Source organism: Engystomops pustulosus, chromosome 2 (assembly GCF_040894005.1).
Source record: "Engystomops pustulosus chromosome 2, aEngPut4.maternal, whole genome shotgun sequence".
NCBI classification, from domain to species: Eukaryota; Metazoa; Chordata; class Amphibia; order Anura; family Leptodactylidae; genus Engystomops; species Engystomops pustulosus.
This window is the reverse complement of record NC_092412.1, coordinates 165,672,217-165,684,644: the sequence shown is the minus strand read 5'-3', so window position 1 is coordinate 165,684,644 and position 12,428 is coordinate 165,672,217. Positions and strand designations below refer to the sequence as shown.

General features: G+C 39.8%; 1 protein-coding gene across 3 annotated transcripts in view; it reads right to left on the bottom strand.

The window, feature by feature from the left end:
- The window catches only part of IGFN1 (immunoglobulin like and fibronectin type III domain containing 1), a 743,161-nt gene that overhangs the window by 455,102 nt on the left and 275,631 nt on the right, over window positions 1-12,428 (bottom strand). For all 3 annotated transcript variants that reach the window (XM_072137225.1, XM_072137226.1, XM_072137224.1), the window contains exon 8: window positions 6,562-6,698. In XM_072137225.1, the coding sequence (XP_071993326.1) occupies window positions 6,562-6,698 (137 nt within the window). The remainder of the gene's footprint in view (window positions 1-6,561; window positions 6,699-12,428) is intronic.

Here is a 12,428-nt window from a genome sequence, read left to right as displayed (position 1 = left end):
TGGCCTGCTAGGACTGCAGGTGAAAGTAATCCAAAGTAACAAAGGGTTGCGGCACTTCTTAAAAAGCAATATATTCTTTATTTCTTCATATTAAAATTACAGGAGACTTGGTAGGGGTTTTGCCCACAAGTTTCGATTCAGTGTAGGACTCAGAACATTCACAGTCATCTACAGTTCCAAGCTCTCATAACAATAAAAATAGAAATAAACCGTCAAAAAACGGGTGAAGAGAGCAGGACACAAACACAGGCAATATCGCGATATCATGTTCAATAATGGACAATTCACACTATGACAGTAGTTTTTAAATCTTTCTGCTTGTCTTTTTTCTCTTGATTAAATTAGTTTATTAGAAAAGGGCTTGAACTTTGTACCATATAGGAAATTTGATATATTTAATACATTGTTGGATGTGAACCTGTTTGTCAGATCCTTGACTATCAAAAGACATTTTTTGGAGTGTGTGGATTATGGTAAAGTACAAACCTTATCAAATATGGACACAATTGAGTATACTAATTTATCTTTCTCGGATCAGTGTACTTTGTTGAATTTGAATAGCTTAAGAACTGCAACTGAATCAGAAAGATATATACACACAGTTCCAGTCAAAACCTCAAATAGTACTTTTTACCCAATTAATACCAGGGTACTTGCAATGGATCAGTTCCAACAGGTGGTAGAGAGGGAATTGATGAATTTACACAAAAATGGTTCCTCTCTCCAGGGCGATAACCTTAACCCCAGACTTAGAAAAGCTTTGTCTGAATCGGAGTCAAACAGCCAGGTCATCATTAAAATGGCCAATAAAAGGGGCAAGGTGGTCGCTTTGGACAGGGAACTCTATAAGAATTTGGCTTTGAATATTTTGAATGATGCATCTACTTACAGAAAATGAAATTAAGATCCCACCATGGTTTTTAAGTCATAATTGGAAGAAATTATACAAGAAGGGGTGGACTTGGGGATTATTCCAGAGAAGGATCAAGATTTTTTATGTCTTCTTTTTCCAGTTACCCCCATATTCCACAGATTGCCAAAGGTGCATAAAGACGTCTTCCCACACCCTCTAAGGCCGATAATATCAGGCATTGGTTCTCTTAATGAACATTTATGTGAGTGGTTAGATGGATTATTGCAACCTTTGGTAACCAAATTACGAGGATATTTGAAAGATTGCAAACAAGTCCTGGAAATGCTCGATAATTTTATCTGGCAGAAGAACTATAGCTGAGTCATGTTCGACATCAGTGCCCTCTATAGTTCTATATCACACGATTTAGCCATTATAATGCTGGCACATCATACAGAACAAGTGTTTATTCAGTGGAACTATGTGAATACCTAATTGACGTGACCAATTTTCTTCTATCTCATAATTTTTTTTCATTCGATGGCCCCTTCTTCCTCCAGGTCAGGGGGGCGCCGATGGGGGCCTGATTTCGCCCTAATTGGCTAATCTCTTCATGGCCTCGTGGCCTATTCAGAACAGAATATGTTTGGGGGAAGCATTGCCTGGTACGGGTGATACATCAATGATATGCTGATTGTGTGGACAGGGGATGTGTCGTCCGTGCCAGGCTTTGTGTCCTACCTAACAGTATGAATCTGCATTTTATGTACAGTGGGGAAACGAATGAGATTTCTTTTCTCGATATCTGGTTGAGAGGCTGCAGTACCATGAAGTAAGTGATAACCACCGTATTCAGGAAAAGTACCTCAGGGAACACCATACTCAATGCTACTAGTAATCATTCCAAGTACACTTTAAAAGCCATACCTATTGGTGAGTTTACTAGGTTAAGGAGTCCATGCTCTGATGATGAAGATTTTTTGAATCAATCCAAAGATTTAAAAAACAGACTAGCATCCCGTAACTATCCGATGTGGTCAATAAACAGAGGTTTGAACATAGCCATAGTCAAAAACCGCACCTCATTATTAAGGGTTAACAAAACAGAATAAAAATGATTTTAACAGAACCAAAAGTTACCTTTTCCACACAATTCAGTACAGATTACCAACAAATTGTACATGTCATTAAAAAAAAAAATTTGCCTATCCTGTATCAAGATGAAAAATTGGATACCATTTTAAAACGGGGATGCAACTTTGTTTCTAAAAAAGGAGTATCATTAGGTGCTGCCCTCTCACCTAGTTTATTCACCAGCAAAACATCTGGGATTAACACATGGTTGACTACCAAAGGGTTCCATAAGTGTATAACTCCTAGATGCAATGTATGCATTTTAGAAGAAAAGTTTTTTCTTGGTCCCTAATGACGAAAAACCCTATCATATTAGAACATTTATTAATTGTGACTCCACCTTTGTAATCTATGTAATAGAATGTAAGTCCTGCGATATCAGATATGTTGCTTGTACGACACGAAAATCAGGATTGCTGAACACCTGAGGGATGTTTCCAAAAACCCAATGACTAACATGTCAGGTGCCTCAAGACATTTCTGCACTGTCCATTCCGGGGATACAGCATCATTTTCCTTTTATGGCATTGAAAAAAATTTTTCTATCTAGCAGAGGAGGTGACAGACGTAGATCGCTATTGAAAAAAAGAGGCATATTGGATTTTCAGATTGGAGACAAGATACCCATCTGGTCTAAATCTGAAATCGGATGTTTCCTATTTTTATTAGGTTACTCATGAGTTGTACTTTAAAAGAAATTTTACAAACCAAGTGGTAGGTCCCTATTCAGACTTAATAGATTATGGACAGATGACTGTGGAATTGCAGATTTTCTTATTTCATTGGATGTGAGCTGTTGGTCCCTATTCAAACTTAATATATTATGGACAAATGACAGCAGAATTGCGGACTTTCTTGTTTCGTTGGATGTGAGTTGTATGCCCCTATTCAGACTTATTATATCATGGGCAAGTGACAGCGTAATTGTATATTTTCTTATTTTCGTTGGATGAGAGCTGTAGGTCCCCATTCAGACTGAAATGACTATGGACCAATGATGGCGGGCTTGGCTTTTTCTTCTGATATATATATATATGAATTTAGATTGCTTGCGTATATGAAGAAATTTATATCTTTATTATGTTACTATATGCGTGTGATGTTGTTTGATATTAGAATCAATCTGTTATCCGTTTTGCAGCCCAAGGTCGATGATTGGTAGTAGCCCTTGGAAATCTCTTGATCGAAAGAAAGGAAAACCAGGAAGTTCAAACCGATGATGACCTTCCCATCACTGACACAAGGCCTCACTATCGCACCTGATTTTATGGCTCATTATATGGACTCACTTCATACCCCACAAGAGACTGACTCCAGATCAGGGCTGGGATGAGGGGTAGGAGAGCCCCACCTCACATCCTGGGGCACCATCTCGGCCCCTGTAGCCACCAGCTATATGTTTATCTTTAAGATACACACATCACTGGTTGCTGTGTGCAGCCAGCGCCCTCTAGGACCCAGGTGCATGTTTGCTTCTCAGGCACCGCCTGGGTCAGAGTGAGAGGACGCCGGCACCATCGGACTGACTATGCGGTTCCAGGGTGTGCAGGTGGATGAGTATTATTTTATTATTTTTTGGGGCATGGCTATGTACTACTGGGAGGCAGACTGGCTATATACTACTGTGGGATAGACTGGCTATATACTGTGGCCAAGCTGGCTATATACTACTGGGTGGCAGGTTAGCTATATATTGGGGGGCAGGCTGGCTATATACTACAGGGGGCTGTGTGGCTATATAGTACAGTGGGGGCTGGCTGGCTATATACTACAGGGAGAGGCAGGCTGGCTATATACTATGAGGGGCATGCTGGCTATATGTTAATGGAGGACTGGCTGGCTATATACTGGGGGCAGGGGACTGGCTGGCTATATACTGAAGGCATGGGCTACCGATATACTGGGGAAGTGTCCTGGGACTACTGGATTAATGAAGGGAAAATTATATGGTAGTATATATTAAAGTATATTAATGGCTAACAATGTATTAGCTGTATATGCAGGGTTGTATAGGGGACATTATACTGACTTTTTTTTTTAACTGATTTTTTTAGGGATGGAGGGTGGAGATGTTCTCCAGAGGCCACAATCACTCGGGTAGCAAATTCTGCAGAGATAAATCATGGCCAGGCAAAGTCCATGACGTTCTGTACCTGATGGAGAAGGATTGGCAACAAGGAGGAGACTACAGGAAGAAGAGCGGGATGGACCGGACCAACACAGACATAGAAGGAGACAGCTGCAGCCTAACAGTAAGTGATGTTTGTGACTGAGTGCATCCCAGATGTTTGGTACATGTAATGCTGGTATATATTGATGTGTAAGGTAAATTAATTTTTGGTCTATATTTATAAGTGCAGGATATTAGTATGTGCTGTTTATTCATTGCTGGTGAATATTTATATGTGCGGCCTAGTTATTTGTATGTATGTGTTCGGTATATTCACAGCTGGAATATATTTATTTGTTTGCTACATTCTTTTTGGTATAAGCATTGCAGATAGTTTCACAGGAGGGACATATCTTTATATTTTATGCTATATTCACGGCTGGGAGACCTTATTGTAGATATTTCCATACCAGTTGGCCTTTCTTATTTTTTTTTATGGGGGGGGGGGGGGATTTCATTTTTCTTGTTAGGATCTGCCCTAATTTTGCCGCATTTTTGGGGGTGGGGGTGCAATTTTGAATGTCTACCTAGGGCATCAAAATGTCTCCCAGCCCTGCTCCAGACCCCTGCTATCCTAAGCCATCTCATTTCCATGGCTTTTCTCTGTGTAACAAACTCCTTTTTTTATTGTCCCGGCTTATCTTAATTGTGTCTCACCATATGTACTTAATCATCTTAGTGTAACAGCTCTCAAATTGTATTTTGTGTGCCCTGAAAGCTTGCAACAAATATAATCTTTCTGGCTGGCCAATAAAGGAATCATTCCTTAAACACTTTTGTAGTCTTTACACAAAAGTATTTAACATCATAGAAGATTTTGTGACTTAGGAGTCTGCAGAGAGGAGTATTTATAGCCCATTACCTCCTGCTTTGTTGGACTGAGTGAAATTTAAGAGACTGAGGTTTTGTTTAAGATTTCTGTCACCAAGTGTGATCCCTAGCCTGCTGCCGCTAACACCGCTGGCCTCCCAGGGATCTATTACTAAACACACACCAGGGTGTCACAGGGGGATCTCTTCATTATACTATGGCATCCTCCTGTTTTTGGATCTCTCCACTGGCGATGGCAGGTGTGGACAAGGCCTCTTCTCCTGGACCAAGCTACCTGTGACACAAATCTGGCACTAGGCTGCACTACAAGCCAGCCTCTCAAGTCCCAGGGATTTCAGCTACCCCACACCGTGGTCAGGCAACCGGTGGGTGGACGTTGCATTTGTGATTCATTACATGAGATAGCAGAGCTAATGGTTAGATAAGACTTAGTGGTGTGTTTGTGACTGATGAGGTGTGAGGTGGTTATAATGTAGCGTTCTTGGGGCTCTGTTACATGGTGCATTTTCTTTTTATTAACCCCTTACTGACATGTGACATATTAGTTTGACACACATCGGCTGCAGGTGTATGCAGAAGGCTTACAGGCTGAGCCCTCTCTATACAAAATGAGTGTTTGCAATATTTTTCAGCAAACACCCACTAGTAATACCTGTAATCAGTAATACTTGCAATCATTGCTAGCATTTGAAGGTCGCAGGTACTGACCTTCTTTAAGCCCAAAGTTGTGTAATTACAGTGGCACAATGTTCCAGTGGCATATTGTAACAAATGATGAGCAAAATCCCCATAAACTGACGATTATTTCCGACGTTGAACCCCAAATGTCTGAAACAGCACCTTTTCTCTATTTTGCAACATATAAACATTTTTTAATAAAAAGGGATCAAAAGTTTGTATAGTCCCCACAAAAATAATTGGCTTTGGAGTAGCCAATCCAGCAAATTTACATCCCTAAAAACTAGCCATAAGTATGATTGGCTTGAGCGAAATCATAGTGACGCAGAGCATCATAATTGGTTATCTCCAAGTGCTCTTATAGATAGTAAATGGAACAGCAAGTCACATGCTCGTCCTACCACTCCAACTATTAGTGAGAACAGGATCCATGTTTCGGTGACCATGGTGGGTGGGAGTCTCAGCAATCGGACCCTTACTTATCAGCTATTTATCCCTTATCCTCCTAGGATATTTAATAATAATTGGGAAAACCCACTTTAAATTGGTAAAATGGTATTCAGATTAAAGCAACATACTGTTTGCATGTAATGGTGAATGTTAAAACTACATCATCAAGTAGTAAACTGGGTTTCAAGGGTTTTTAGTGCAATTTCTTATTTAAACTAATGGAACATTTTATTGCATTCCATCTCTAAAATAATTGATTTTCAGATTCTCATTGGTATGGGGTATGTGAAAAAAAAAAAAATATCTAAATTAATTAATAAAAATGCTCAGTATGCGATCTAAAAATCATGGATAGCTCACAGACATGAAAAATGAATTAATTACACAAAAACAATTTGGTGATCATTTACAAAACTATTATCTGCTGGATATCTGAATTGCTTACCTTTGGACTGCCACGTACACTACAAAACAGTTTAGTGGTATATCCATTTGTTGTTGTTCTATCATTTAGGGGTTGAGTAAACTTTGGAGCTTCTGCAAAATCACAATCTTTATATTCTGGACTCTTGTAAGTATTTTCTATTTAAATATAAAAAATAACAGTAAAAATTAACAGGGACATAAATTAACTACAGTAATAAAATAAAGCACCTTAAATAGAGACATATATCCCTGATGACCAATAAGCAGCTTCTCAATCAACTACAGTCATGGCCATAAGTTTTGAGAATGACACAAATATTATATTTTCACATGATCTGTTCCCCTCTGGTTTTTATGTGTGTTTGTCAGATGTACGAGTGCAATCACATTATGAGTAACAATAAGTTAATGCAGCAAGTCAATATTTGCAGTGTTGACCCTTCTTCTTCAGGACGTCTGCAATTCTCCCTGGCATGCTCTCAATCAACTTCTGGACCAAATCCTGACTGATAGCAATCCATTCTTGCACCATCAATGTTTGCATTTTGTCACAATTTGTTGGTTTTTGTTTGTCCACCCGTCTCTTGATGATTGACCACAAGTTCTCAATGGGATTAAGATCTGGGGAGTTTCCAGGCCATGGACCCAAAATCTCTATGTTTTGTTCCCTGAGCCATTTAGTTATCACCTTTGCTTTATGGCAAGGTGCTCCATCATGCTGGAAAAGGCATTGTTGATCACCAAACTGCTCTTGGACGGTTGGGAGAAGTTGCTCTTGGAGGGCATTCTGGTACCATTCTTTATTCATGGATGTGTTTTTAGGCAAAACTGTGAGAGAGCCAGTAGCTTACTTTTAATTCTTTACTTACTCAGAACGTAATAGTAATGCACAGTTATAGGTGCCTTCCTAAACCGTGTGTACTTTTGCATCTTGTTTTGGGCACAAGGTCCCAAACAGAGTCGGTGTCAGACTGCAGGTACCCTGCTGAAAATCACCAAAATTCTCCCACCCAATTCTTATTACCATGTCCATAGCAATCTGTACAATAAAGCAGAAGCCTTATTGGACCCACAAGGTGAATTCCATAAAAAATGTGTCGTAAGAAAATAATTAATCAAAGCCCTACACAGATGGGCTATTAAAATATTATCAATAAGCTACATATATACATGTGTAGACAACTGATGATCTATTAAAATATCATCAATAAGCTAAAGGCACACATGTATGTAACACCCCTGCCAATGCAAAGGCTAGGTGGTTGTTACAAATAGCCTTAAATAAGTGGGTTTGGTTGTATTTTGGGCACTCAGTCTCTAAAAGGTTCGCTATCACTGCTCTAGGAGATCTCCAAAAGTGGAGAATTTAGTAATTGCAGCTGTAAGTCACTGCCTGGTAAGGGAAGAGTTAACATGTAAAATGTTATTAATCAATGATATCCTTTGCACCATTGTAAAGCAAGCTGAAAGCTGCCACCTGACCAGGGAAGTATAAAAACCCTTGGTGGGCAGGAGCACATGGTCAGAGGGGAGAAGTCAGACCTCATGGTCAGAGTCAGAGACTACATCTTGGAGCACAAGTCAGAAAAGCAAGCAGAGAATAGAGCAGCACCCTCCAACCAGCTTCCAGCTTGCTTCACAATGGTACAAAGCATTGGTTAATAACATTTTACCTGTTAACTCTTGCCTAACCAGACAGTGACTTACAGCTGCAGTTACTAAGTTCTCCTAGATCTCCTAGAGCAGTGATGGTGAACCTTTTAGAGACCAAGTGCCCAGACTACAACCAAAGACCCACTTATTTATTGCAACAGTGCCAACACAGAAATTTAATTTGTGATTTAGCTCCTTGCTCTATTACAGCTTTCATTCATATCAGCGCCCTGATGACACCAATAGAGCAGAAAATAGGAGACATTTGGATGATCACTGTAAATTTCACCCAGGGTCCCCTAAGCAGCAAGAATTACCTAGGACTGGAGCAGGAGCTCCATTAATAATAATCCAGATCTGTCCACATCTTTCCACTCCTCCAGTAGTCCCAGGTAGAGCTGTCACTTAAAATAGCTCTATGCACAGCTGTCTGGGACTGCAGGAAGATAGCTGGAGTCCTCTCTGGTGATGGCTTGGGTGCCCACAGAGAGGGCTCAGAGTGCCACCTCTAGCACCCATGCCATAGGTTCGCTACCTCTGTCCTAGAGAGATGGCCTGTCTCCCTAGCAGCTCCTTACATGTCTGGCACTATTCGCAATAACCAACTAGCCTATCTATTCGCAGGGGTGTTATTGGTGTCTGTAGCTTATTGTTCATATTTTAATAGCCCATCTTTTGTCTACACACGTGTGGCTTAGATTGGAGTGTATAAGAAATGTATACGTTTGGCAAAACTACATTTGGGTACATGCTAGTTATGACTGCCAATAAAAATTAACCCAGACGGGTTTAGGGGGTCTGATTTGTTGGCAAAATGGTGTTGAATTTTCCTCAAGCAACTCTGCACATGTTATATATGCCATTTTTTTACAGCTTCTTTTTTGTAAAATAATGTAAGATCAGTGGAATAAAAATGCTCAATACACCCCTTGTTAAATTCCTTCAGGTGTGTAATTATTATAATGGGGTCACTTTACAGGAATTCCACTTAAAGCGGACCTGTCACCTCTTAAAACTGCACTAGGAGCTGCTTACCTAAGTAAGCAGCTCCTAGTGCTACAACAGACGCCACAGTGTTACACTGCTAGCTTTATCGTAAACCTCCGATAACACTAGCAAACACTGCAGCGCTGTACAATATAAAACAGTGGGCCGTGCTGTAAGCGATCAGGCGTATTCATGAGGGGGCGATCGGAGGCGCTGCTTCACCCCCGGACCGCCCTCCTACTCTATTGTACAGTGCTGCCGTGTTTGCTAGCCTTATTGGAGGTTTCCAATAACGCTCACAGTGTAATATTGCAGCGTCTGTTGTAGCACTAGGAGCTGCATACTTTAGTAAGCAGCTCCTTGTGCAGTTTTTAGAGGTAACAGGTCCTTTTCAAGTGGAATCCCTGTAAAGTGACCCCATTCTAAAAATTACACACCTGAAGGAATTCATCAATGGGTGTATTGAACATTTTTAATCCACTGATCTTGCATTATTTTCCAAAAATGAAGCTGTAAAAAAATGGAATATATAACGTGGAGAGTTGCTTAAGGAAAATTAAACACCATTTTCCCTCCAAATCAGAACTCCTTAACCCGTCTGACTTTTCAATTTGTTTTATTTATGCTCGATTATCCTCTCATGTGTGCTATCCAGAAACCAATGTGGGAGGGGGCTAAGAGGTGCAGGAATCCATTAAACATGGCATGTGTTCATATTATTCCCTCTACCAAAGCCCTAACAGTCTATTCCATGTCCTTATTCACCCTTGTGAGTAAGAAAACAAATTTTTACATAAACAAAATTATCAGAAGTTTCTAAGGTAAAACTGTTCTAATTGCCCATGAAAACCAATCAGAGCTCAGCTTTATTTTTATAAACAGCTGTAGGAAAATGAAAGCTGAGCTCTGATTGGTTGCCTTGGGCAATTATAACAGTTTTGCTCATCTGATAAATCTCCTCCAACAACCTTTACCTGAGAAAATATATTTCATATGGTGCTGCCCATAGCAATCAATCACAGCTCATCTATCATTTTTCCTAAGCAGTAAAAAATGGAAGTCTAGCTGGCTGCTACTGATAGAAAGGTCTCTCGTATTTATCCCATATCTCCATATATCCTCCATAAAAGTTGGGAGGTATGTTCACATCTCTCTATCTCTCTTTCTCTCTCATACATATTTAATATGTGTCTCTATCAATCTTATAATATATAGCTCTCTCGGTATATCTACGGTATCTATCTTTTATCTATTTCATATCTATCTTTTTATATATTGTATGTCTAGCTATCACGTTTATATTTATTTATCTATGTGTATACATCTCATTTATATTTTTCTATCAATCTCATAATCTTCTATATCACATCAATATGGGCTCTCTCAACCACTAGCATAGGTGCTTGATTTGTAGGTAAAAGTGGTCTGAGTAGATCCAGGCTGAAAGCTGGTATCACCACAGGTAATATGGACTCCTGCACCCCCTATAGACAGAGTTGTTTCTTCAGTCTATATTGTCATGGCCCTCTATGTACAATAAGAGGCTGTTTAACCCCTTAAGGAAGCAGCCTGTTTGTACGTTAAGGCTTGGTCCTTTTTTTTTTAGAAATTTGACCAGTGTCTCTTCCTGTGGTAATAACTTTTCAACACTTTAATATATCCCTGTGATTTTGAGAATGTTTTCTCGTGAGACATTGTAGATTATGATAGTAGTATCATTTCGGTGATTCATTCCTTTTGGGGGGGGGGGGTAAAAATTCACAGATTAAGGAAAAATTTAAAAAAAATTACAATTATAAAAGTTTCAAAAGTTATACTTTTTAGACAAAAAGTCAAACCACAATTTTTTTTTTTGGTAGAAACCTTTAGCCATTGGTCTTCTTTTTATTTCCATTATTTGTTTTACGTTTCCATTTTTTTTTACGGATGTGAGAAGGTTTGAAGTTTTAGAAGCAACTTCTAAGATTTTCTTGAAATTTGAAAAATGTGAAATTTTTGGTGATCAATTCAGTTTGGAAGTGTTCTATAAAGGCTTTTGTACTATATATCCCACAAGTAACACCATTTTATGAAAATAACATCTCAACCTATTCAAATCAGCATTTAGGAAGTCTGTTAACCCTTTTATTATTTTTCCGGAAGCAAACAAAAATGGATTTGAAATTCTGAAATTTAAATTTTTCATAACGATTTTTCTCATTTAGCCCTTAAATGGACACATTGAGAAGAAATTTGAGGTAAACACTAGAGATGAGCGAGCACTAAAATGCTCGGGTACTCGTTATTCGAGACGAACTTTTCCCGATGCTCGAGTGCTCGTCTCGAATAACGAGCCCCATTGAAGTCAATGGGAGACTCGAGCATTTTTCAAGGGGACCAAGGCTCTGCACAGGGAAGCTTGGCCAAACACCTAGAAACCTCAGAAAAGGATGGAAACACCACGGAAATGGACAGGAAACAGCAGGGGCAGCATGCATGGATGCCTCTGAGTCTGCTTAATCGCACCATTATGCCAAAATTATGGGCAACAGCATGGCCATGACAGAGTGACAGAATGAAGCTAGATAGCATCTAAAACATCCAATAATTGACCCTGACACTATAGGGGACGGCATGCAGAGGCAGCGGCAGGCTAGAGAGTGGCATGGCGACATACCCTAAATGGACTCAGGCTTCAAACCAATGGGTGGCAGAGAGGAACCAAAGGAGGTGAGCAAGAAGCGCTCAAATAATATCGGTACATGATAAAAGTTTGCCAGTATATTTTGTGGATTACACAGCAGGGTGGCGACAAAGTTAACATGGAAGCCATGAAAACAATCCAAAATTCTGCCTGACACAGCTCGTTTGATAAGGGGACCATGTATGGAGGCAGTGAACTAGTAGTAGATTAAAGGTGCTGCAGTTAAAACTATGTTAGTTAGATCTTGGGATGGAGCTGGCGCTCCGCTGCCAGGCGAGCTTTCGCCAATCCAAGCCCCTGTCTCTAGGCTACTCCCCAAACAGCACTTCTAAGAACCTTTTGTATAAGATCAAGTGTAGTAGCGTTCTTATAAGTTTAGGATATGGCGGGTGAGGGGAATGTAAACAGATGCGCAAGAAGCGCTGAAATAATATTGGTAAATGATAAAAGTTTGCCAGTATATTTTGTGGATTACACAGCAGGGTGGCGACAAAGTTAACAAGTTTGTTGTGGAAGCCATGAAAACAACCCAAAATTCTGCCTGACACAGCTAGTTTGATAAG